Source organism: Oncorhynchus gorbuscha, unplaced genomic scaffold, assembly GCF_021184085.1.
Source record: "Oncorhynchus gorbuscha isolate QuinsamMale2020 ecotype Even-year unplaced genomic scaffold, OgorEven_v1.0 Un_scaffold_134:::fragment_1, whole genome shotgun sequence".
NCBI classification, from domain to species: Eukaryota; Metazoa; Chordata; class Actinopteri; order Salmoniformes; family Salmonidae; genus Oncorhynchus; species Oncorhynchus gorbuscha.
The window spans coordinates 518,778-543,804 of record NW_025744632.1 but is presented as its reverse complement, the minus strand read 5'-3'; the positions used below and the strand labels follow the sequence as shown (position 1 = coordinate 543,804).

The window sequence follows — 25,027 nt, the reverse complement described above, 5'->3', positions numbered from 1 at the left end:
TTCTCTACCTCTATCGCTTTCTCTACCTCTATCGCTTTCTCTACCTCTATCGCTTTCTCTACCTCTATCGCTTTCTCTACCTCTATCGCTTTCTCTACCTCTATCGCTTTCTCTACCTCTATCGCTTTCTCTACCTCTATCGCTTTCTCTACCTCTATCGCTTTCTCTACCTCTATCGCTTTCTCTACCTCTATCGCTTTCTCTACCTCTATCGCGTTCTCTACCTGCATTTCTTTCCTCTCTCTTGTCTCTCATTTTGCGCAATCTCCTTTTATATAATTCCCTATTTCTCGTTCTCACATTTCAATGTTGTCTCCAACTCTGACTCTCACTCAGTTATTATTCTCGTCTAGCTTTTTACATCAATAATATTCTATTAAAATATCAAACTTCAGATCTTCAACGTGTCTTTCCATCCTAATCAAATCGTCCCAGCCTAAATTACTGCCCGGTCATTCGCATATAACCATAGAACACATCGTATTTGGTCATAATTTCCACATTTACTGTGCTATGAAACTATATCACTTAAATAAATCTCCCATTTTTCTTATCATTAATATTATGTATTCTTTCCTCTGTGTGGGCAGTCCAAACATTCACCTATTAAACCATGGGTCATTAAAGCTTAAACATGTCCTCTACTCTCCAATGGTGTCCCATATTAATTCCACAGGCCCCGTGTGTCTGTTTGTGTGTGTGTCTGCCTCAAGGGGCATCACGTCCACCTACCCACTCATTCTGTGACCTAAATTGTGTGTGTGTGTTTGTGTGTGTGGAGAGAGAGACACATAGAGGTCATTCCCTCAAGGTCTTCCCTCTCCTCTCTCTTACTGTACTCTCCCCTCTCTCTCTCTCCCTCTGTCCCAGCCTTCCTCTGTCCCAGCCTTCCTCTGTCCCAGCCTTCCTCTGGGTTTTCCATGGTACTCTCTGTCCCAGCCTTCCTCTGTCCCAGCCTTCCTCTGTCCCAGCCTTCCTCTGAGTTTTCCATGGTACTCTGTGTCCCAGCCTTCCTCTGAGTTATCCATGGTACTCTCTGTCCCAGCCTTCCTCTGTCCCAGCCTTCTTCTGTCTCAGCCTTCCTCTGTCTCAGCCTTTCTCTGAGTTTTCCATGGTACACTGTGTCCCAGCCTTCCTCTGAGTTTTCCATGGTACTCTGTGTCCCAGCCTTTCTCTGAGTTTTCCATGGTACTCTGTGTCCCAGCCTTTCTCTGAGTTTTCCATGGTACTCTCTGTCCCAGCCTTCCTCTGTCCCAGCCTTCTTCTGTCCCAGCCTTCCTCTGTCCCAGCCTTCCTCTGAGTTTTCCATGGTACACTGTGTCCCAGCCTTCCTCTGAGTTTTCCATGGTACTCTGTGTCCCAGCCTTTCTCTGAGTTTTCCATGGTACTCTGTGTCCCAGCCTTTCTCTGAGTTTTCCATGGTACTCTGTGTCCCAGCCTTTCTCTGAGTTTTCCATGGTACTCTGTGTCCCAGCCTTTCTCTGAGTTTTCCATGGTACTCTGTGTCTCAGCCTTCCTCTGAATTTTCCATGGGACTCTTGTGTCCCTCTGTGCCTGGAACATGCACCTTTTAACCAACATTCCAATTGAAACTAAATGAAAAGGAATGGATCGAGGTGGGGTTCTACAATATTTTGGTCTACAGTTGTTTTGTGGCTGCATCATCTTGGTTTTTAGAGCAAAATGACAAAAGTAGACTGACTGCCTGAGTGTCTTGACACTTCTGTTATCAGATAGGAGGTTTGTGGAACTTTGTGTTGACACTGCTGCTGTTGTCATCAGATAGGAAGTTTGTGGAAGCGGCTGGTTATCTCTAGCTATTATATCAGGGCTCTGCTGAGCAGAGAGAGGATTGTGAGTTAGCCCTCTAAGTCGTGCACATTTAGTTTTTGCCCAAGCACTACACAGCCGATTCAGATAACCTTCTTATCATCATGTTGGGATCATTTGAAACAGCTGTGTAGTGCTAGGGCAAAAACCACATGCTCCCAGGGGGGCCCCAGGACCCAGTTTGAGAACCCCTGGTCTAAGATACTTCAGTTACACTGGCTCTCCCTTTCTCCATCTCTTTCTCAATAACTCTCCATATTTCTCTCTTTGTTGGTATCCCTCCATATCGCTCTCTTTGTTGATATCCCTCCATATATCTCCATATCTCTCTCTCTCTTTGTTGATATCCCTCCATATATCTCTCTCTTTGTTGATATCCCTCCATATATCTCCATATCTCTCTTTCTCTTTGTTGATATCCCTCCATATATCTCTCTCTTTGTTGATATCCCTCCATATATCTCCATATCTCTCTTTCTCTTTGTTGATATCCCTCCATATCTCTCTCTCTCTCTTTGTTGATATCCCTCCATCTCTCTCTCTCTTTGTTGATATCCCTCCATATCTCTCTCTCTTTGTTGATATCCCTCCATATCTCTCTCTTTGTTGATATCCCTCCATATATCTCCATATCTCTCTCTCTCTCTCTTTGTTGATATCCCTCCATATCTCTCTCTCTTTGTTGATATCCCTCCATATATCTCTCTCTTTGTTGATATCCCTCCATATATCTCTCTCTTTGTTGATATCCCTCCATATCTCTCTCTCTTTGTTGATATCCCTCCATATAACTCCATATCTCTCTCTCTCTCTCTTTGTTGATATCCCTCCATATATCTCCATATCTCTCTCTCTTTGTTGATATCCCTCCATATATCTCCATATCTCTCTCTCTCTTTGTTGATATCCCTCCATATATCTCCATATCTATCTCTCTCTTTGTTGATATCCCTCCATATATCTCCATATCTCTCTCTCTCTTTGTTGATATCCCTCCATATATCTCCATATCTCTCTCTCTCTTTGTTGATATCCCTCCATATATCTCCATATCTCGCTCTCTCTTTGTTGATATCCCTCCATATATCTCCATATCTCTCTCTCTCTTTGTTGATATCCCTCCATATATCTCCATACCTCTCTCTCTCTTTGTTGATATCCCTCCATATCGCTCTCTCTCTCTTTGTTGATATCCCTCCATCTCTCTCTCTCTTTGTTGATATCCCTCCATCTCTCTCTCTCTTTGTTGATATCCCTCCATATCGCTCTCTTTGTTGATATCCCTCCATCTATCTCTCTCTTTGTTGATATCCCTCCATATCGCTCTCTCTCTTTGTTGATATCCCTCCATCTCTCTCTCTCTTTGTTGATATCCCTCCATCTCTCTCTCTCTTTGTTGATATCCCTCCATCTCTCTCTCTCTTTGTTGATATCCCTCCATCTCTCTCTCTCTTTGTTGATATCCCTCCATATCGCTCTCGTTCTCTATTTGTTGATATCCCTCCATCTCTCTCTCTCTTTGTCGATATCCCTCCATATCGCTCTCGTTCTCTATTTGTTGATATCCCTCCATATCGCTCTCTCTCTCTCTCTTTGTTGATATCCCTCCATCTCTCTCTCTCTTTGTTGATATCCCTCCATCTCTCTCTCTCTTTGTTGATATCCCTCCATCTCTCTCTCTCTTTGTTGATATCCCTCCATCTCTCTCTCTCTTTGTTGATATCCCTCCATCTCTCTCTCTCTTTGTTGATATCCCTCCATCTCTCTCTCTCTTTGTTGATATCCCTCCATATCGCTCTCGTTCTCTATTTGTTGATATCCCTCCATCTCTCTCTCTCTTTGTTGATATCCCTCCATCTCTCTCTCTCTTTGTTGATATCCCTCCATATCGCTCTCGTTCTCTATTTGTTGATATCCCTCCATATCGCTCTCTCTCTCTCTCTTTGTTGATATCCCTCCATCTCTCTCTCTCTTTGTTGATATTCCTCCATATCGCTCTCGTTCTCTATTTGTTGATATCCCTCCATCTCTCTCTCTCTTTGTTGATATCCCTCCATATCTCTTTCTCTTTGTTGATATCCCTCTATCTCTTTCTCTCTTTGTTGATATCCCTCCATATCGATCTCTCTCTTTGTTGATATCCCTCCACATCTCTTTCTCTCTTTGTTGATATCCCTCCATATCGATCTCTCTCTTTGTTGATATCCCTCCATATTGCTCTCTTTCTCTCTCTCTGTTGATATCTCTTTCTCTCTCTTTGTTGATATCTCTCTCTTTGTTGATATCCCTCCATATCTCTCTCTCTGTCTCTCTTTGTTGATATCCCTCCATATCTCTCGTTCTCTCTCTTTGTTGATATCCCTCCATATCTCTCGTTCTCTCTCTTTGTTGATATCCCTCGATCTCTCTCTCTCTCTTTGTTGATATCCCTCTATCTCTCTCTTTGTTGATATCCCTCCATATATCTCCGTCTCTCTCTTTGTTGATATCCCTCCATATCTCTCTGTCTCTCTCTTTGTTGATATCCCTCCATATCTCTCTGTCTCTCTCTTTGTTGATATCCCTCCATATCGATCTCTCTCTTTGTTGATATCCCTCCACATCGATCTCTCTCTTTGTTGATATCCCTCCATATTGCTCTCTTTCTCTCTCTGTTGATATCTCTTTCTCTCTCTTTGTTGATATCTCTCTCTTTGTTGATATCCCTCCATATCTCTCTCTCTGTCTCTCTTTGCTGATATCCCTCCATATCTCTCTTTCTCTCTCTTTGTTGATATCCCTCCATCTCTCTCTCTCTCTTTGTTGATATCCCTCCATTTCTCTCTCTTTGTTGATATCCCTCCATATATCTCCATATCTCTCTCTCTCTTTGTTGATATCCCTCTATCTCTCTCTCTTTGTTGATATCCCTCCATATCTCTCCGTCTCTCTCTTTGTTGATATCCCTCCATATCTCTCGTTCTCTCTCTTTCTCTCTGTGTTGATATCCCTCCATATCTCTGTCTCTCCCTTTGTTGATATCCCTCCATATCTCTGTCTCTCTCTTTGTTGATATCCCTCTATATCGATCTCTCTATTTGTTGATATCCCTCCATATCTCTGTCTCTCCCTTTGTTGATATCCCTCCATATCGCTGTCTCTCTCTTTGTTGATATCCCTCTATATCGATCTCTCTATTTGTTGATATCCCTCCATATCGCTGTCTCTCTCTTTGTTGATATCCCTCTATATCGATCTCTCTATTTGTTGATATCCCTCCATATATCTTTCTCTATTTGTTGATATCCCTCCATATCGATCTCTCTCTTTGTTGATATCCCTCCATCTCTCTCTCTCTCTTTGTTGATATCCCTCCATTTCTCTCTCTTTGTTGATATCCCTCCATATCTATCTCTCTCTCTTTGTTGATATCCCTCTATATCGATCTCTCTCTTTGTTGATATCCCTCCATCTCTCTCTCTCTCTTTGTTGATATCCCTCTATATCGATCTCTCTCTTTGTTGATATCCCTCCATCTCTCTCTCTTTGTTGATATCCCTCCATCTCTCTCTCTTTGTTGATATCCCTCCATATCTCTCTCTTTGTTGATATCCCTCCATCTCTCTCTCTTTGTTGATATCCCTCCATCTCTCTCTCTTTGTTGATATCCCTCCATCTCTCTCTCTTTGTTGATATCCCTCCATATCTCTCTCTTTGTTGATATCCCTCCATCTCTCTCTCTTTGTTGATATCCCTCCATCTCTCTCTCTTTGTTGATATCCCTCCATCTCTCTCTCTTTGTTGATATCCCTCCATCTCTCTCTCTTTGTTGATATCCCTCCATATCTCTCTCTTTGTTGATATCCCTCCATCTCTCTCTCTTTGTTGATATCCCTCCATATCTCTCCGTCTCTCTTTGTTGATATCCCTCCATATCTCTCAGTCTCTCTCTTTGCTGATATCCGTCCATGTCGCTCTCTGTCTCTCTCTTTGTTGATATCCCTCCATATCTGTCTCTCTCTTTGTTGATATCCCTCCATCTCTCTCTCTTTGTTGATATCCCTCCATCTCTCTCTCTTTGTTGATATCCCTCCATATCTCTCCGTCTCTCTTTGTTGATATCCCTCCATATCTCTCAGTCTCTCTCTTTGCTGATATCCGTCCATGTCGCTCTCTGTCTCTCTCTTTGTTGATATCCCTCCATATCTGTCTCTCTCTTTGTTGATATCCCTCTATCTCTCTCGTTCTCTCTCTTTCTCTCTCTTTGTTGATATCCCTCCATATCTCTCTGTCTCTCTCTTTGTTGATATCCCTCCATGTCGGTCTCTTTCTCTCTCTTTGTTGATATCCCTGCACATCTCTCTGTCTCTGTCTTTGTAGATATCCCTCCATATCGCTCTCTTTCTCTCTTTGTTGATATCCCTCCATATCGCTCTCTCTCTCTTTGTTGATATCCCTCCATATCTGTCTCTCTCTTTGTTGATATCCCTCTATCTCTCTCATTCTCTCTCTTTCTCTCTCTTTGTTGATATCCCTCCATATCTCTCTGTCTCTCTCTTTGTTGATATCCCTCCATGTCGGTCTCTTTCTCTCTCTTTGTTGATATCCCTGCACATCTCTCTGTCTCTGTCTTTGTAGATATCCCTCCATATCGCTCTCTTTCTCTCTTTGTTGATATCCCTCTATCTCTCTCGTTCTCTCTCTTTCTCTCTCTTTGTTGATATCCCCCCATATCTCTCTGTCTCTCTCTTTGTTGATATCCCTCCATGTCGGTCTCTTTCTCTCTCTTTGTTGATATCCCTGCACATCTCTCTGTCTCTGTCTTTGTAGATATCCCTCCATATCGCTCTCTTTCTCTCTTTGTTGATATCCCTGCACATCTCTCTGTCTCTGTCTTTGTAGATATCCCTCCATATCGCTCTCTTTCTCTCTTTGTTGATATCCCTCCATATCGCTCTCTCTCTCTTTGTTGATATCCCTTCATATTGCTCTCTTCCTCTCTGTTGATATCTCTTTCTCTCTCTTTGTTGATATCCCTCCATATCAACAATAAGTAATCCTTCTCACCCCCCCCCTTTAAGATTTAGATGCACTATTGTAAAGTGACTGTTCCACTGGATGTCATAAGGTGAATGCACCAATTTGTAAGTCGCTCTGGATAAGAGCGTCTGCTAAATGACTTAAATGTTAAATGTAATGTAATATCTCTCTCTCTGTCTCTTTGTTGATATCCCTCCATATCTTTCTTTCTCTTTGTTGATATCTCTCCATCACTCTCTCTCTTTTTGTTGATATCCCTCCATATCTCTCTTCTTTCAGACCCAGTCTTTGAATATTTGGGCTTACAGCAGTGGTCTAAGTAGTAGTTAAGCGAGGTCTTTCTTTTGTGCATGAAAGAAGCTCTAATTGAGGTGAAACAGTGTTTCTGTGTTGCGCTCTTTGATTCTGTTGAGGATGCATCACATCCAAGCTCTGCATCGTGCAATAAAGACCTGTTAAAACCTGCCTCTCTCTCTCTCTCTGCCTCTCTCTCTCTCTCTGCCTCTCTCGCTCTCTACCTCTCTACCTCTCTCTCTCTCTCTCTCTACCTCTCTACCCCTCTCTCTCTCTCTCTCTCTACCTCTCTCTCTCTCTACCTCTCTACCTCTACCTCTCTACCCCCCCCCTCTCTCTCTCTCTCTCTCTCTACCTCTCTCTCTCTCTCTTACCTCTCTCTCTCTCTACCTCTACCTCTCTCTCTCTCTCTCTGCCTCTCTCTACCTCTCTGTCTCTCTCTACCTCTCTCTCTCTCTACTTCTCTACCTCTCTCTCTCTCTACCTCTCTCTCTCTACCTCTCTCTCTCTCTACCTCTCTCTCACTCTACCTCTCTCTCTCTACCTCTCTCTCACTCTCTCTCTCTCTACCTCTGCCTCTCTCTCTCTCTACCTCTGCCTCTCTCTCTCTACCTCTCTCTCTCTCTCTCTCTCTCTCTCTCTCTCTCTCTCTCTCTCTCTCTCTCTCTCTCTCTCTCTCTCTACCTCTACCTCTCTCTCTCTCTACCTCTCTCTCTACCTCTACCTCTCTCTCTCTCTCTCTCTACCTCTCTCTCTCTCTACCTCTCTCTCTCTGCCTCTCTCTCTCTCTACCTCTCTCTCTCTGCCTCTCTCTCTCTACTTCTCTACCTCCACAGAGGGAGATAGTGCCGTCCACGCGCCTGGCTGTCATTCCCCCGGCCTTCAGCACTCGGACCCTGGCTGCACAAGCCACTGAGTACACCTTCGCCTACATCCAGGTCCCACAAGACGTAAGTTTTGTACAAACAGACACACAGCGGCCTGTGAAAGTATTCCCCCCTTGGCATTTTTCCTATTTTTTTGCCTTACAACCTGGAATCCAAATATATATATTTGGAGGTTTCTATCATTTGATTTACACAACATACCTACCACTTGAAGATACAAAATATTTTGTTTTAAGAAACAAACAAAAAATGAAACAAAAAGGCAATACTTTGTAGACCCACCTTTTGCAGAAATTACAGCTGCAAGTCTTATGTGTCTGTAAGCTTGGCACATCTAGCCACTGGGATTTTTCCCCCATTCTTCAAGGCAAAACTGCTCCAGCTCCTTCAAGTTGGATGAGTTCTGCTGATGTACAGCAGTCTTTAAGTCATACCACAGATTCTCAATTGGATCTGGGCTTTGACTAGACCATTCCAAGACATTTAAATGTTTCCCCATAAACTACTTGAGTGTTGCTTGAGCACTATGCTTAGGGTCATTGTCCTGCTAGAAGGAGAACCTCCGTCCCAGTCTCAAATCTCTGGAAGACTGAAACAGGTTTTCCTTAAGAATTTCCCTGTATTTAGCACCATCCATCATTCCTTCAGTTCTGACCAATTTCCCAGTCCCTGTCGATGAAAAACATCCCCACGGCATGATGCTGCCAGCACCACTGTGGGGATGAGGTTCGTGGGGTGAGGAGGTGTTGGGTTTGCGCCAGAAATTGAGTTTTCCTTGATGGTTAAAAAGCTACATTTTAGTCTCATCTGACCAGAATACCTTCTTCCATATGTTTGGGGTGTCTCCCACATGTCTTTTGGTGAACACCAAATGTGTTTGCTTATTTTTTTTCTTTAAACAATGGCTTTTTTCTGGCCACTCTTCCGTAAAGCCCAGCTCTGTGGATTGTACGGCTTAAAGTGGTCCTATGGACGCATACTCCAATCTCCGCTGTGGAGCTTTGCAGCTCCTTCAGAGTTATCTTTGGTCTCTTTGTTGCCTCTCTGATTAATGCCCTCCTTGCCTGGTCCATGAGTTTTGCTGGGCGGCCCTCTCTTGGCAGGTTTGTTGTGGTGTCATATTCTTTCCATTTTTTAATAACGGATTTAATGGTGCTCTGTGGGATGTTCAATGTTTCGGATATTTGTTTATTACCCACCCCTGATCTGTACTTCTCCACAACTTTGTCCCTGACCTGTTTGGAGAGCTTCTTGGTCTTCATGGCTTACTTGGTGGTGCCCCTTGCTTAGTGGTGTTGCAGAATCTGGGGCCTTTCAGAACAGGTCTATATATACTTTATTTGACTAATTATGTGACTTCCGGAGGTAATTGTTGCACCAGATCTTATTTAGGGGCTTCATAGCAAAGGGTTGAATACATATGAACACACCACTTTTCAGTCTTTTGTTTTGTATAATGTTTTGAAATAAGTGTTTTTTTTTTCATTTCACTTCACCAATTTGGACAATTTTTTGTATGTCCATTTCATGAAATCCAAATAAAAATCTATTTAAATTACAGGTTGTAATGCAACATAACAGGAAAAATGCCAAGGGGGACGAATATTTTGCATGGCACTGTACATACACACATACATATATGAACGGGTTATGGTAGTGTGTGTGTATATATATATACAGTGGGCTCCAAAATTACTGGCACCCCTGACTGGCAATGCACTAATAATGCTTTAACAAATATAAACAATATAATTATAGAGAGAAACTCAAAATACCAACACGTGAGAAATACGATACTTTATTAATGTTTCAATGGAACCAACCAAAATGTATTGATTTAATTAAAAATCAATGTCCTCCAAATCAAGGTTTCACAATTAATGGCACCTTTAAAGATTATTGTAAATAACATCTACCAACATTAAACAACTAATTAAATTCCACTTATTTAAGTTTGTCTAAGTCTTAAGGAACTATATTGAGCCATTACATCACTTCCTGTTTCAATAGGGTATAAAAATGTGGTAACACACATGCAATATCCTGCTGTCATCCAACACCTTGAAGAAAAGAAAAGAACTGGCAGTTGAAAAAGAGACAGATGGTCGTAGACCTTCATAAATCTGGTAATGGCTACAAGATCCACAAACGATTGAATATAACACTGAGTACTGTCAGGGCGATTATTAAAAAATGCAAAAGATATGGAACTGTTGAAAACCTCATGTGTAGAGGACGCAAATGTATTTTTCCCCCCAAGATCGGGAGAAAGATGGTGAGAGAAGCAACAAAATCCCCAATAATCACTGTGAAGGAATTGCAGGCCTTGGTGGCGTCTTGGGTTCACCAGGTTTCAAAAAGCACCATCAGACACCACCTCCACAACCACAGGCTCTTTGGAAGGGTTGCCAGAAGAAAGCCCTTTCTGACCCCAAGACACAGACGCAAGCGCTTGGAGTTTGCCAAACATCATTTGAATTATGACTGGAAGAAGGTGTTCTGGTTAGATGAGATAACAGCATCGGCATGTTTGGCGTGGAAACAGAGATGCATACAAGGAGAGGCACCTCATACCCACGGTGAAATATGGAGGGGGGTCAGTGATGTTTTGGGGCTGTTTTAATTCCAGAGGTCCAGGGGCACTGGTTAAGATTGATGGCATAATGAATTCTACCAAGTATCAGGCAATTTTGGATGACAATCTGGTTGCCTCTGCCAGAGGGCTGGGACTTGGCCGTATGTGGACTTTCCAACAAGACAATGACCCAAAACATACCTCAAGATCCACACAGAAATGTTTCTGTGACAACAAAATCAATGTTCTGCCATGGCCATCTCAGTTGCCGGACCTCAATCCAATGGAAAACCTGTGGGCTGAGCGGAAGAGGGCAGGTGATCAGCACAAACCCAAGAATGTGAAGGATCTTGAAAGGATCTGCATAGAGGAATGGTCCAAAATCCCTCCAAATGTGTTCCTTAACCTTGTCAAACATTACAGGAAAAGACTCCATGCTGTTGTCCTTGCCAGAGGTAGTTGCACTAAGTACTAAATGAGGAGTGCCGATAATTATGAAACCTTGATTTTGGTTCAATTTATTTTGTATTAAATAATTGTATGATTTTGGTTGGTTCCATTGAAACATTAAGGTATTAATTAGTATTAATAAGTATATATCACGTTGGTATTTTGAGTTTCTCTATAATTATATTGTTTATATTTTTTTTAAGTATTGTTTGTGCATTGCCAGTCAGGGGTGTCAGTTATGTTGGAGCCCACTGTATACAGTGGGGAGAACAAGCATTTGATTCACTGCCGATTTTGCAGGTTTTCCTACTTACAAAGCATGTAGAGGTCTGTCATTTTTATCATAGGTACACTTCAACTGTGAGAGACGGAATCTAAAACAAAAATCCAGAAAATCACATTGTATGATTTTTAAGTAATTTATTTATTTGACACATCAGAAAAGCAGAACTTAATATTTGGTACAGAAACCTTTGTTTGCAATTAGAGATCATACTTTTCCTGTAGTTCTTGACCAGGTTTGCACACACTGCAGCAGTGATTTTGGCCCACTCCTCCATACAGACCTTCTCCAGATCCTTCAGGTTTCGGGGCTGTCGCTGGGTAATACGGACTTTCAGCTCCCTCCAAAGATTTTCTATTGGGTTCAGGTCTGGAGACTGGCTGGGCCACTCCAGGACCTTGAGATGCTTCTTACGGAGCCACTCCTTAGTTGCCCTGGCTGTGTGTTTCGGGTCGTTGTCATGCTGGAAGACCCAGCCACGACCCATCTTCAATGCTCTTACTGAGGGAAGGAGGTTGGCGGCCAAGATCTCGCGATGGCCCCATCCATCCTCCCCTCAATACGGTACAGTCGTCCTATCCCCTTTGCAGAAAAGCATCCCCAAAGAATGATGTTTCCTCCGCCATGCTTCACGGTTGGGATGGTGTTCTTGGGGTTGTACTCATCCTTCTTCTTCCTCCAAACACGGCAAGTGGAGTTTAGACCAAAAAGCCATGCGCTGGCTTGAGCAGGGGGACCTTGTGTGCGCTGAAGGATTTTAATCCATGACTGCGTAGTGTGTTACTAATGGTTTTCTTTGAGACTGTGGTCCCAGCTCTCTTCAGGTCATTGACCAGGTCCTGCCATTTAGTTCTGGGCGGATCCCTCACCTTCCTCATGATCATTGATGCCCCACAAGGTGAGATCTTCCATGGAGCCCCAGACCGAGGGTGATTGACCTTCATCTTGAACTTCTTCCATTTTCTAATAATTGAGCCAACAGTTGTTGCCTTCTCACCAAGCTGCTTGCCTATTGTCCTGTAGCTCATCCCTGCCTTGTGCAGGTCTACAATTGTATCCCTGATGTCCTTACACAGCTCTCTGGTCTTGGCCATTGTGGAGAGGTTGGAGTCTGTTTGATTGAGTGTGTGGACAGGTGTCTTTTATACAGGTAACACGTTCAAACAGGTGCAGTTAATACAGGTAATGAGTGGAGAACAGGAGGGCTTCTTAAAGAAAAACTAACAGGTCTGTGAGAGCCAGAATTCTTACTGGTTGGTAGATGATCAAATACTTATGTCATGCAATAAAATGCAAATTAATTACTTAAAAATCATACAATGTGATTTCCTGGATTTTTGTTTTAGATTCCGTCTCTCACAGTTGAAGTGTACCTATGATAAACATTACAGACCTCTACATGCTTTGTATGTAGGAAAACCTGAAAAATCGGCAGTGTAACAAATACTTCTTCTCCCCACTGTATGTATATATATATATATACTGAGTATACACAACATTAGGAACACCTTCCTAATATTGAGTTGCACTCCGCTTTTGTCCTCAGAACAGACTCAATTCATCGAGGCATGGACTCTACAAGGTGTAGAAAGCGTTCCATTTTGTAGAAAGCCCATTTTGACTCCAATGCTTCCCACAGTTGTGTCAAGTTGGCTGGATGTCCTTTGGGTGGTGAAACATTCTTGATACACACGGAAAACTGTTGTGTGAAAAACCCAGCAGATTCAGATTTGCAGTTCTTGAGACAAACCGGTGCGTCTGGCACCTACTACCATAACCTGTTCAAAGCCACTTAAATCTTTTGTCTTTCCATTCACCCTCTGAATGGCACACAGACACAATCCATGTCTCAAGGCTTAAAATCCATCTTTAACCTGTCTCCTCCCCTTCATCTACACTGATTGAAGTGGATTTAACAGGTGACCTCAATAAGGGATCATAGCTTTCAGCTGGATTCACCTGGTCAGTCTGTGTCATGGAAAGAGCAGGTGTTCTTAATGTTTTTACACACTGGGTGGTTCGAGCCCTGAATGCTGATTTGGCTGACAGCCATGGTATATCGGACCGTATACCACAGGTATGACGAAACGTTTATTTTTGCAGCTCTAATTATGTTGGTAACCAGTTTATAATAGCAATAAGGCACCTCAGGGTTTGTAATATATGGCCAATATACAACGGCTAAGTTCTGTATCCAGGCACTTTGTGTTGCGTTGTGCGTAAGAACAGCCGTGCTTTATTAGCCATATACCACACCCCCTCGGGCCTTATGGCTTAAGTATGCGCAGTGTATGTACATACTGTACAGTGTGTGTGTATATATACAGTATATACACACATACACCCTAATAACTGGGCAGAGTGTGTGTGAGAGCCCTAGTCTTTATAATATCTCTAGGTCTGTACTTGTGTGTCTGACTCAACACTCTGTGTTTTTATGATGTCAAGCACTCTGAAGTGCTTTAGTGTTATAGCAGTGCTGTCACTCTGTTAAAACCCTGGATTTCTCAGAAACCTGTGATGATCTGACTGGGGATCACATAGCTACGATCAAAACACATGGTTTGTCTGAGTGGGGATCACATAGTTAAGATCAAAACAAAAGTTTTGTCTGAGTGGGGATCACATAGCTAAGATCAAAACACATGGTTTGTCTGAGTGGGGATCACATAGTTAAGATCAAAACAAAAGTTTTGTCTGAGTGGGGATCACATAGCTAAGATCAAAACACATGGTTTGTCTGAGTGGGGATCCCATAGCTAAGCTCAAAACACATGGTTTGTCTGAGTGGGGATCACATAGCTAAGATCAAAACACATGGTTTATCTGAGTGGGGATCACATAGCTAAGATCAAAACACATGGTTTATCTGAGTGGGGATCACATGGTTTGTCTGAGTGGGGATCACATGGTTAATCTGAGTGGGGATCACATAGCTAAGATCAAAACACATGGTTTGTCTGAGTGGGGATCACATAGCTAAGATCAAAACACATGGTTTGTCTGAGTGGGGATCACATAGCTAAGATCAAAACACATGGTTTGTCTGAGTGGGGATCACATAGCTAAGATCAAAACACATGGTTTGTCTGAGTGGGGATCACATAGCTAAGATCAAAACACATGGTTTATCTGAGTGGGGATCACATAGCTAAGATCAAAACACATGGTTTGTCTGAGTGGGGATCACATGGTTTGTCTGAGTGGGGATCACATAGCTAAGATCAAAACACATGGTTTATCTGAGTGGGGATCACATGGTTTGTCTGAGTGGGGATCACATGGTTAATCTGAGTGGGGATCACATAGCTAAGATCAAAACACATGGTTTGTCTGAGTGGGGATCACATAGCTAAGATCAAAACACATGGTTTGTCTGAGTGGGGATCACATAGCTAAGATCAAAACACATGGTTTGTCTGAGTGGGGATCACATAGCTAAGATCAAAACACATGGTTTATCTGAGTGGGGATCACATAGCTAAGATCAAAACACATGGTTTGTCTGAGTGGGGATCACATGGTTTGTCTGAGTGGGGATCACATAGCTAAGATCAAAACACATGGTTTGTCTGAGTGGGGATCACATGGTTTGTCTGAGTGGGGATCACATGGTTAATCTGAGTGGGGAACACATAGCTAAGATCAAAACACATGGTTTGTCTGAGTGATCAAAAACATGGTTTGTCTCCAGTGCGGGATCACATAGCTAAGATCAAAACACATGGTTTGTCTCAGTGGGGATCACATAGCTAAGATCAAAACACATGGTTTATCTGAGTGGGGATCACATGGTTTGTCTGAGTGGGGATCACATAGCTAAGATCAAAACACATGGTTAATCTGAGTGGGGATCACATAGCTAAGATCAAAACACATGGTTTGTCTGAGTGGGGATCACATAGCTAAGATCAAAACACATGGTTTGTCTGAGTGGGGATCACATGGTTTGTCTGAGTGGGGATCACATAGCTAAGATCAAAACACATGGTTTATCTGAGTGGGGATCACATGGTTTGTCTGAGTGGGGATCACATGGTTAATCTGAGTGGGGAACACATAGCTAAGATCAAAACACATGGTTTGTCTGAGTGGGGATCACATAGCTAAGATCAAAACACATGGTTTGTCTGAGTGGGGATCACATAGCTAAGATCAAAACACATGGTTTGTCTCAGTGGGGATCACATAGCTAAGATCAAAACACATGGTTTATCTGAGTGGGGATCACATGGTTTGTCTGAGTGGGGATCACATAGCTAAGATCAAAACACATGGTTAATCTGAGTGGGGATCACATAGCTAAGATCAAAACACATGGTTTATCTGAGTGGGGATCACATAGCTAAGATCAAAACACATGGTTAATCTGAGTGGGGATCACATAGCTAAAATCAAAACACATGGTTTGTCTGAGTGGGGATCACATGGTTTGTTTGAGTGGGGATCACATAGCTAAGATCAAAACACATGGTTTGTCTCAGTGGGGATCACATAGCTAAGATCAAAACACATGGTTTGTCTCAGTGGGGATCACATGGTTTGTTTGAGTGGGGATCACATAGCTAAGATCAAAACACATGGTTTGTCTCAGTGGGGATCACATAGCTAAAATCAAAACACATGGTTAATCTGAGTGGGGATCACATAGCTAAAATCAAAACACATGGTTAATCTGAGTGGGGATCACATAGCTAAAATCAAAACACATGGTTAATCTGAGTGGGGATCACATAGCTAAGATCAAAACACATGGTTAATCTGAGTGGGGATCACATAGCTAAGATCAAAACACATGGTTAATCTGAGTGGGGATCACATAGCTAAGATCAAAACACATGGTTAATCTGAGTGGGGATCACATAGCTAAGATCAAAACACATGGTTAATCTGAGTGGGGATCACATAGCTAAGATCAAAACACATGGTTTGGTCTGAACTGAAAGTGTGTGTTTTTACATCTGTCTAAGCTTAGTATGTGTTCTAGCCTAGGATGTCTATTTTTGTGTGTGTGTGTGTGTGTGTGTGTGTGTGTGTGTGTGTGTGTGTGTGTGTGTGTGTGTGTGTGTGTGTGTGTGTGTGTGTGTGTGTGTGTGTGTGTGTGTGTGTGTGTGTGTGTGTGTGTGTGTGTGTGTGTGTGTGTGTGTGTGTGTGCGCGCGTCTATCCGTTCGTGTGCGCGCGTCTATCCGTTTGTCTGTGTGTGTGTGTGCGTGCGCGCGTCTATCCATTCGTGTGCACGCGTCTATCCGTTCGTGTGTGCGCGTCTATCCGTTTGTCTGTGTGTGTGCGCGCGCGCATCCTTTTGTGTGTGTGTCTGTCCATGCGTGTGTTTGTAATGTGTGTGTCCTTACCCAATATGCATATTAGTTTATTTTCGAGTGTGTGTCTGGGTTCAAGGTGTGTGTGCTGTCTCCTCTCCACTGAGTCAGTGTGAAGATGCAGCAGGGTGATGTGGGCCATCTGTCCGCCCAGGCCTCAGCCTCACCTCCACTCTCTACAGCTGACACAGCTCTCTACCTCGCTCTCCCCCTTTTTCTCTCTGCCCCTTTGTCTTTCTACCGCTCTTTCATTTGATCTGTCTTTTTCACCATTTCCCTTTATCTACCTCCCTCTTTCTGGCTCTTTTATTTCTCTCTCTCTCTCTGCCTCTGTTGGCTCTTGTTTGGTTCCTGTTTTCTTTATTCTATTCAATTCAATTCAAGGGGCTTTATTGGAATGGGAAAATATGTTTACATTGCCAAAGCAAATGTTTTCTTTATCTCAGGGGTATTTACCCACCTTCTTTATATCCTCTCTCTCAGCTAATATTTCTCTCCTCTCTTCTGTCCATAAATCTCTGGTCAGATCTCTCTCTCTCTCTCTTGTTCTATCTCTCTTGTTCTCTCTCTCTCTCAATCTCTCTTGTTCTCTCTCTCAATCTCTCTCGCTCTGTGTTTTTTTCCTCTACCCTCCCTCTCTCTCTGGGCCTGTTACTAGTGGTGACAGCGTTTCTCCCCAGATGTCCTTTCTGCCCTGCCACCTGGAGTAGAGAGGGTGCTGCCTGGTCTCTCACTCACCTGCTGTGACTCAAACTGGCCAGTGGCCACACAGACAGAAACACACACACACTGTCAGTCAGTCATTCACTAAGACACATATTCTTATTAATAGATGCATATACATTAACATGTATAAATACATTCTCCTCTGATAGCATTTATAGTTGAATGCATAGTTATGACCATCCACACACTGGTCCATTTCAGGAGCGTGCTAGTACTAACCTTGTTACAGTGTCCTGTCCCACTCAGCAGAAGGCTCTGTTAGTGTCCTGTTCCACTCAGCAGAAGTACCTGTTAGTGTCCTGTCCCACTCAGCAGAAGGCCCTGTTAGTGTCCTGTCCCACTCAGCAGAAGGCCCTGTTAGTGTCCTGTCCCACACAGCAGAAGTACCTGTTAGTGTCCTGTCCCACTCAGCAGAAGTACCTGTTAGTGTCCTGTCCCACTCAGCAGAAGTACCTGTTAGTGTCCTGTCCCACTCAGCAGAAGGCCCTGTTAGTGTCCTGTCCCACTCAGCAGAAGGCCCTGTTAGTGTCCTGTCCCACACAGCAGAAGTACCTGTTAGTGTCCTGTCCCACTCAGCAGAAGGCCCTGTTAGTGTCCTGTCCCACTCACCAGAAGTACCTGTTAGGTCCTGTCCCACACAGCAGAAGGCCCTGTTAGTGTCCTGTCCCACTCAGCAGAAGTACCTGTTAGTGTCCTGTCCCACTCAGCAGAAGGCCCTGTTAGTGTCCTGTCCCACTCAGCAGAAGGCCCTGTTAGTGTCCTGTCCCACTCAGCAGAAGGCCCTGTTAGTGTCCTGTCCCACTCAGCAGAAGGCCCTGTTAGTGTCCTGTCCCACTCAGCAGAAGGCCCTGTTAGTGTCCTGTCCCACACAGCAGAAGTACCTGTTAGTGTCCTGTCCCACTCACCAGAAGTACCTGTTAGTGTCCTGTCCCACACAGCAGAAGGCCCTGTTAGTGTCCTGTCCCACACAGCAGAAGGCCCTGTTAGTGTCCTGTCCCACTCAGCAGAAGGCCCTGTTAGTGTCCTGTCCCACTCAGCAGAAGGCCCTGTTAGTGTCCTGTCCCACACAGCAGAAGGCCCTGTTAGTGTCCTGTCCCACACAGCAGAAGGCCCTGTTAGTGTCCTGTCCCACTCAGCAGAAGGCCCTGTTAGTGTCCTGTCCCACTCAGCAGAAGGCCCTGTTAGTGTCCTGTCCCACTCAGCAGAAGGCCCTGTTAGTGTCCTGTCCCACACAGCAGAAGGCCCTGTTAGTGTCCTGTCCCACTCAGCAGAAGGCCCTGTTAGTGTCCTGTCCCACTCAGCAGAAGGCCCTGTTAGTGTCCTGTCCCACTCAGCAGAAGGCCCTGTTAGTGTCCTGTCCCACACAGCAGAAGGCCCTGTTAGTGTCCTGTCCCACTCAGCAGAAGGCCCTGAGTTAGTGTCCTGTCCCACTCAGCAGAAGGCCCTGTTAGTGTCCTGTCCCACTCAGCAGAAGGCCCTGTTAGTGTCCTGTCCCACTCAGCAGAAGGCCCTGAGCTCCCTCTAGTGTCCTGTCCCACTCAGCAGAAGCCCTGTTAGTGTCACCACCTGTCCCACACAGCAGAAGGCCCTGTTAGTGTCTCACCACCTCTCCCTCCCACTCAGCAGAAGTCCCTGTTAGTGTCCTGTCCCACTCAGCTCCCTCTATCCAGAAGGCCCTGTTAGTGTCCTGTCCCACTCAGCCTGAGCTCCCTCTATACCTGTCAGTGTCCTGTCCCACTCAGCAGAAGGCCCTGTTAGTGTCCTGTCCCTCTCTCCTGAGCAGAAGGCCCTCATTCTCGCCCTGCATATCCCCACCCTGCCCCCTTGGCTCTCTCTCCCACCTCTCCCTCCCTTCTCCCTCTATCCGTCTCTCTCACCACCTCTCCCTCCCTCTCTCGCCCTGAGCTCCCTCTATCCGTCTCTCTCACCACCTCTCCCTCCCTCTCTCGCCCTGAGCTCCCTCTATCCGTCTCTCTCACCACCTCTCCCTCCCTCTCTCGCCCTGAGCTCCCTCTATCCGTCTCTCTCACCACCTCTCCCTCCCTCTCTCGCCCTGAGCTCCCCCTATCCCTCTCTCACCACCTCTCCCTCCCTCTCTCGCCCTGAGCTCCCTCTATCCGTCTCTCTCACCACCTCTCCCTCCCTCTCTCGCCCTGAGCTCCCCTCTATCTGTCTCTCTCACCACCTCTCACCTCTCCCTCTCTCGCCCTGAGCTCCCTCTATCCGTCTCTCTCACCACCTCTCCCTCCCTCTCTCGCCCTGAGCTCCCCCTATCAGTCTCTCTCACCACCTCTCCCTCCCTCTCTCGCCCTGAGCTCCCCCGCGGAGTGTGAGACAAGCTGACCACAGGAAGAAGAAGAAACAAAAAGCCCCCCAGTTTTCCCCCTTGAACACTCAGCATCCCTCTCCACACATACACACACAGAGACACACACCACATTCACACCCCATGGGCAGCTTGCTCGGGGGTTGCCATGGAGACGGGACCAGGGCAAAGAGGAAGGAGAGCAAGCGAGAGGGACAGAGCAATGATGAATGGGGAATGTTGGGGTGTACTCAATTGATCCCTGTTTTTTAAAGCCATGGCGGGGCGTGTCTTATGGCTCCTCAATACTCCTAATTCCTAATTGGCTTCCTTGTCTTGCTCTCTGAGCACAATATGAGTCCCTTTTATTAGAGGGCTAAAGATTTCAGGATAAACTGTTCCGGCTCAACAGCCTCCAGCAGGGTGACCTAACCCCTTGACCTCCCCTCTCCTCCTCTTCCACCCCCGTTAGGAGGATGCGCGTGCTGACGTGGTGGACAGCCTGGTGCGGGACATCCAGAACACCCAGTGTCTCCTCAACGTGGAGCACAGCGGCGTCACCTGCCCCCACGTCACACTGCAGTTCGCCGACTCCAAGGACGACGTGGGCCTCAGCCTGGTCAAGGAGGGCATGGTCATGGTGGACGTGCGGAAAGAGAAGCACCTGCAGAAAATGGTAGGAAAATGGCGGAATTCGAAGAGCGAAATGAAAGTTATGTTTACCTTAAAGTCATTATAAAACTGAAAACTTATCAGGGCACTATGGCCAAAACAGATGTGTTTTATGTACCAGGGCTAGCATTGGGCCAAATGAATTGGCGTTAGTTTAGAAAAGGTTACGCTGACATGTGCCAGACGTTTTCAGGTCATAGTGACTTTGTCAGGGCCAAAACATGATACTGGGTGACAGTGTATGTGACTAGCTGGCTGTGAAGGGTCTAGTCTATTTCAACAAGGCTGTTCGCCTCACGCTACCATGCTAACAGGTCAATGTTTTTGTTATGAATAAGTGCTAGCATGTGGCTAAATGCTGACATGTTTAGTAATCCAAAATGAAGACCGATCGGAAGCGATGCATCTCTCGGTATGTCTAGCGCTCAGCAGGACAGGCCCCTCTGACGGCGGCCATTTTATAATGTCATGAAGTGCAGCTTGTTTGCCTTCCCTCATTATGCTAATTCAGCTGGCAGACTCAAAGCCTCTCTGTAAATGAAAGATAAAGGCACACAACTGAAATATTTAATCCTGGCGCAATTACCGCTCCTACACGCCCCGACATTACTCCACTCTGTCATTTAGGTACAATGTGGCACACACACGTTCACACACAAAGACACAGAAATGGGCTCACCGGTCAGAACACAAACACTCATAAACATATGAATGCACACCCACACAGAATGTTATACTTAATCACCCTCGTTTCCCTATACCACCACTAAAGTTTTACAACCCATTGGAAGACACTTATTCAGCCCACGTCAGTCAATAAGTAACTGTATAGTGTGTATTTGTCGCCAGGGAGCTCACCTTTGACCTCTTTGGGCCACTGAGACTGTAAACAGTATTGTGTTGAAACGACCCACTGGAACAGAGTCAGAGCAGTGATTAAAACCCAGCTGTCCACTGAAACAGGCTAATATAGCCATGCAGTCTGAACCCAGCTGTCCACTGAAACAGGCTAATAGAGCCATGCAGTCTGAACCCTGCTGTCCACTGAAACAGGCTAATAGAGCCATGCAGTCTGAACCCAGCTGTCCACTGAAACAGGCTAATAGAGCCATGCAGTCTGAACCCTGCTGTCCACTGAAACAGGCTAATAGAGCCATGCAGTCTGAACCCTGCTGTCCACTGAAACAGGCTAATAGAGCCATGCAGTCTGAACCCTGCTGTCCACTGAAACAGGCTAATAGAGCCATGCAGTCTGAACCCTGCTGTCCACTGAAACAGGCTAATAGAGCCATGCAGTCTGAACCCAGCTGTCCACTGAAACAGGCTAATAGAGCCATGCAGTCTGAACCCTGCTGTCCACTGAAACAGGCTAATAGAGCCATGCAGTCTGAACCCTGCTGTCCACTGAAACAGGCTAATAGAGCCATGCAGTCTGAACCCAGCTGTCCACTGAAACAGGCTAATAGAGCCATGCAGTCTGAACCCTGCTGTCCACTGAAACAGGCTAATAGAGCCATGCAGTCTGAACCCAGCTGTCCACTGAAACAGGCTAATAGAGCCATGCAGTCTGAACCCTGCTGTCCACTGAAACAGGCTAATAGAGCCATGCAGTCTGAACCCTGCTGTCCACTGAAACAGGCTAATAGAGCCATGCAGTCTGAACTCAGCTGTCCACTGAAACAGGCTAATAGAGCCATGCAGTCTGAACCCTGCTGTCCACTGAAACAGGCTAATAGAGCCATGCAGTCTGAACCCTGCTGTCCACTGAAACAGGCTAATAGAGCCATGCAGTCTGAACCCAGCTGTCCACTGAAACAGGCTAATAGAGCCATGCAGTCTGAACCCAGCTGTCCACTGAAACAGGCTAATAGAGCCATGCAGTCTGAACCCAGCTGTCCACTGAAACAGGGTAATAGAGCCATGCAGTCTGAACCCTGCTGTCCACTGAAACAGGCTAATAGAGCCATGCAGTCTGAACCCAGCTGTCCACTGAAACAGGCTAATAGAGCCATGCAGTCTGAACCCTGCTGTCCACTGAAACAGGCTAATAGAGCCATGCAGTCTGAACCCTGCTGTCCACTGAAACAGGCTAATAGAGCCATGCAGTCTGAACCCTGCTGTCCACTGAAACAGGCTAATAGAGCCATGCAGTCTGAACCCTGCTGTCCACTGAAACAGGCTAATAGAGCCATGCAGTCTGAACCCTGCTGTCCACTGAAACAGGCTAATAGAGCCATGCAGTCTGAACCCTGCTGTCCACTGAAACAGGCTAATAGAGCCATGCAGTCTGAACCCTGCTGTCCACTGAAACAGGCTAATAGAGCCATGCAGTCTGAACCCAGCTGTCCACTGAAACAGGCTAATAGAGCCATGCAGTCTGAACCCTGCTGTCCACTGAAACAGGCTAATAGAGCCATGCAGTCTGAACCCAGCTGTCCACTGAAACAGGCTAATAGAGCCATGCAGTCTGAACCCAGCTGTCCACTGAAACAGGCTAATAGAGCCATGCAGTCTGAACCCTGCTGTCCACTGAAACAGGCTAATAGAGCCATGCAGTCTGAACCCAGCTGTCCACTGAAACAGGCTAATAGAGCCATGCAGTCTGAACCCTGCTGTCCACTGAAACAGGCTAATAGAGCCATGCAGTCTGAACCCAGCTGTCCACTGAAACAGGCTAATAGAGCCATGCAGTCTGAACCCTGCTGTCCACTGAAACAGGCTAATAGAGCCATGCAGTCTGAACCCTGCTGTCCACTGAAACAGGCTAATAGAGCCATGCAGTCTGAACCCAGCTGTCCACTGAAACAGGCTAATAGAGCCATGCAGTCTGAACCCTGCTGTCCACTGAAACAGGCTAATAGAGCCATGCAGTCTGAACCCTGCTGTCCACTGAAACAGGCTAATAGAGCCATGCAGTCTGAACTCAGCTGTCCACTGAAACAGGCTAATAGAGCTATGCAGTCTGAACCCTGCTGTCCACTGAAACAGGCTAATAGAGCCATGCAGTCTGAACCCAGCTGTCCACTGAAACAGGCTAATAGAGCCATGTAGTCTGAACCCTGCTGTCCACTGAAACAGTAAGTCGCTCTGGATAAGAGCGTCTGCTAAATGACTTAAATGTAATGTAAATGTAAACAGGCTAATAGAGCCATGCAGTCTGAACCCAGCTGTCCACTGAAACAGGCTAATAGAGCCATGCAGTCTGAACCCAGCTGTCCACTGAAACAGGCTAATAGAGCCATGCAGTCTGAACCCTGCTGTCCACTGAAACAGGCTAATAGAGCCATGCAGTCTGAACCCTGCTGTCCACTGAAACAGGCTAATAGAGCCATGCAGTCTGAACCCTGCTGTCCACTGAAACAGGCTAATAGAGCCATGCAGTCTGAACCCAGCTGTCCACTGAAACAGGCTAATAGAGCCATGCAGTCTGAACCCTGCTGTCCACTGAAACAGGCTAATAGAGCCATGCAGTCTGAACCCTGCTGTCCACTGAAACAGGCTAATAGAGCCATGCAGTCTGAACCCTGCTGTCCACTGAAACAGGCTAATAGAGCCATGCAGTCTGAACCCTGCTGTCCACTGAAACAGGCTAATAGAGCCATGCAGTCTGAACCCTGCTGTCCACTGAAACAGGCTAATAGAGCCATGCAGTCTGAACCCTGCTGTCCACTGAAACAGGCTAATAGAGCCATGCAGTCTGAACCCTGCTGTCCACTGAAACAGGCTAATAGAGCCATGCAGTCTGAACCCTGCTGTCCACTGAAACAGGCTAATAGAGCCATGCAGTCTGAACCCTGCTGTCCACTGAAACAGGCTAATAGAGCCATGCAGTCTGAACCCTGCTGTCCACTGAAACAGGCTAATAGAGCCATGCAGTCTGAACCCTGCTGTCCACTGAAACAGGCTAATAGAGCCATGCAGTCTGAACCCTGCTGTCCACTGAAACAGGCTAATAGAGCCATGCAGTCTGAACCCTGCTGTCCACTGAAACAGGCTAATAGAGCCATGCAGTCTGAACCCTGCTGTCCACTGAAACAGGCTAATAGAGCCATGCAGTCTGAACCCTGCTGTCCACTGAAACAGGCTAATAGAGCCATGCAGTCTGAACCCTGCTGTCCACTGAAACAGGCTAATAGAGCCATGCAGTCTGAACCCTGCTGTCCACTGAAACAGGCTAATAGAGCCATGCAGTCTGAACCCTGCTGTCCACTGAAACAGGCTAATAGAGCCATGCAGTCTGAACCCTGCTGTCCACTGAAACAGGCTAATAGAGCCATGCAGTCTGAACCCTGCTGTCCACTGAAACAGGCTAATAGAGCCATGCAGTCTGAACCCTGCTGTCCACTGAAACAGGCTGATAGAGCCATGCAGTCTGAACCCTGCTGTCCACTGAAACAGGCTAATAGAGCCATGCAGTCTGAACCCTGGTCCACTGAAACAGGCTGATAGAGCCATGCATTCTGAACCCTGCGGTCCACTGAAACAGGCTGATAGAGCCATGCAGTCTGAACCCTGCTGTCCACTGAAACAGGCTAATAGAGCCATGCAGTCTGAACCCTGCTGTCCACTGAAACAGGCTGATAGAGCCATGCAGTCTGAACCCTGCTGTCCACTGAAACAGGCTGATAGAGCCATGCAGTCTGAACCCTGCTGTCCATTGAAACAGG

General features: G+C 45.7%; 1 protein-coding gene across 1 annotated transcript in view; it reads left to right on the top strand.

The window, feature by feature from the left end:
• The window catches only part of LOC124016973 (staphylococcal nuclease domain-containing protein 1-like), a 137,800-nt gene that overhangs the window by 73,249 nt on the left and 39,524 nt on the right, over window positions 1–25,027 (top strand). Inside the window, exons 6-7 of the mRNA XM_046332304.1 lie at window positions 7,980–8,093; window positions 20,161–20,364. Of these exons, the coding sequence (XP_046188260.1) occupies window positions 7,980–8,093; window positions 20,161–20,364 (318 nt within the window). The remainder of the gene's footprint in view (window positions 1–7,979; window positions 8,094–20,160; window positions 20,365–25,027) is intronic.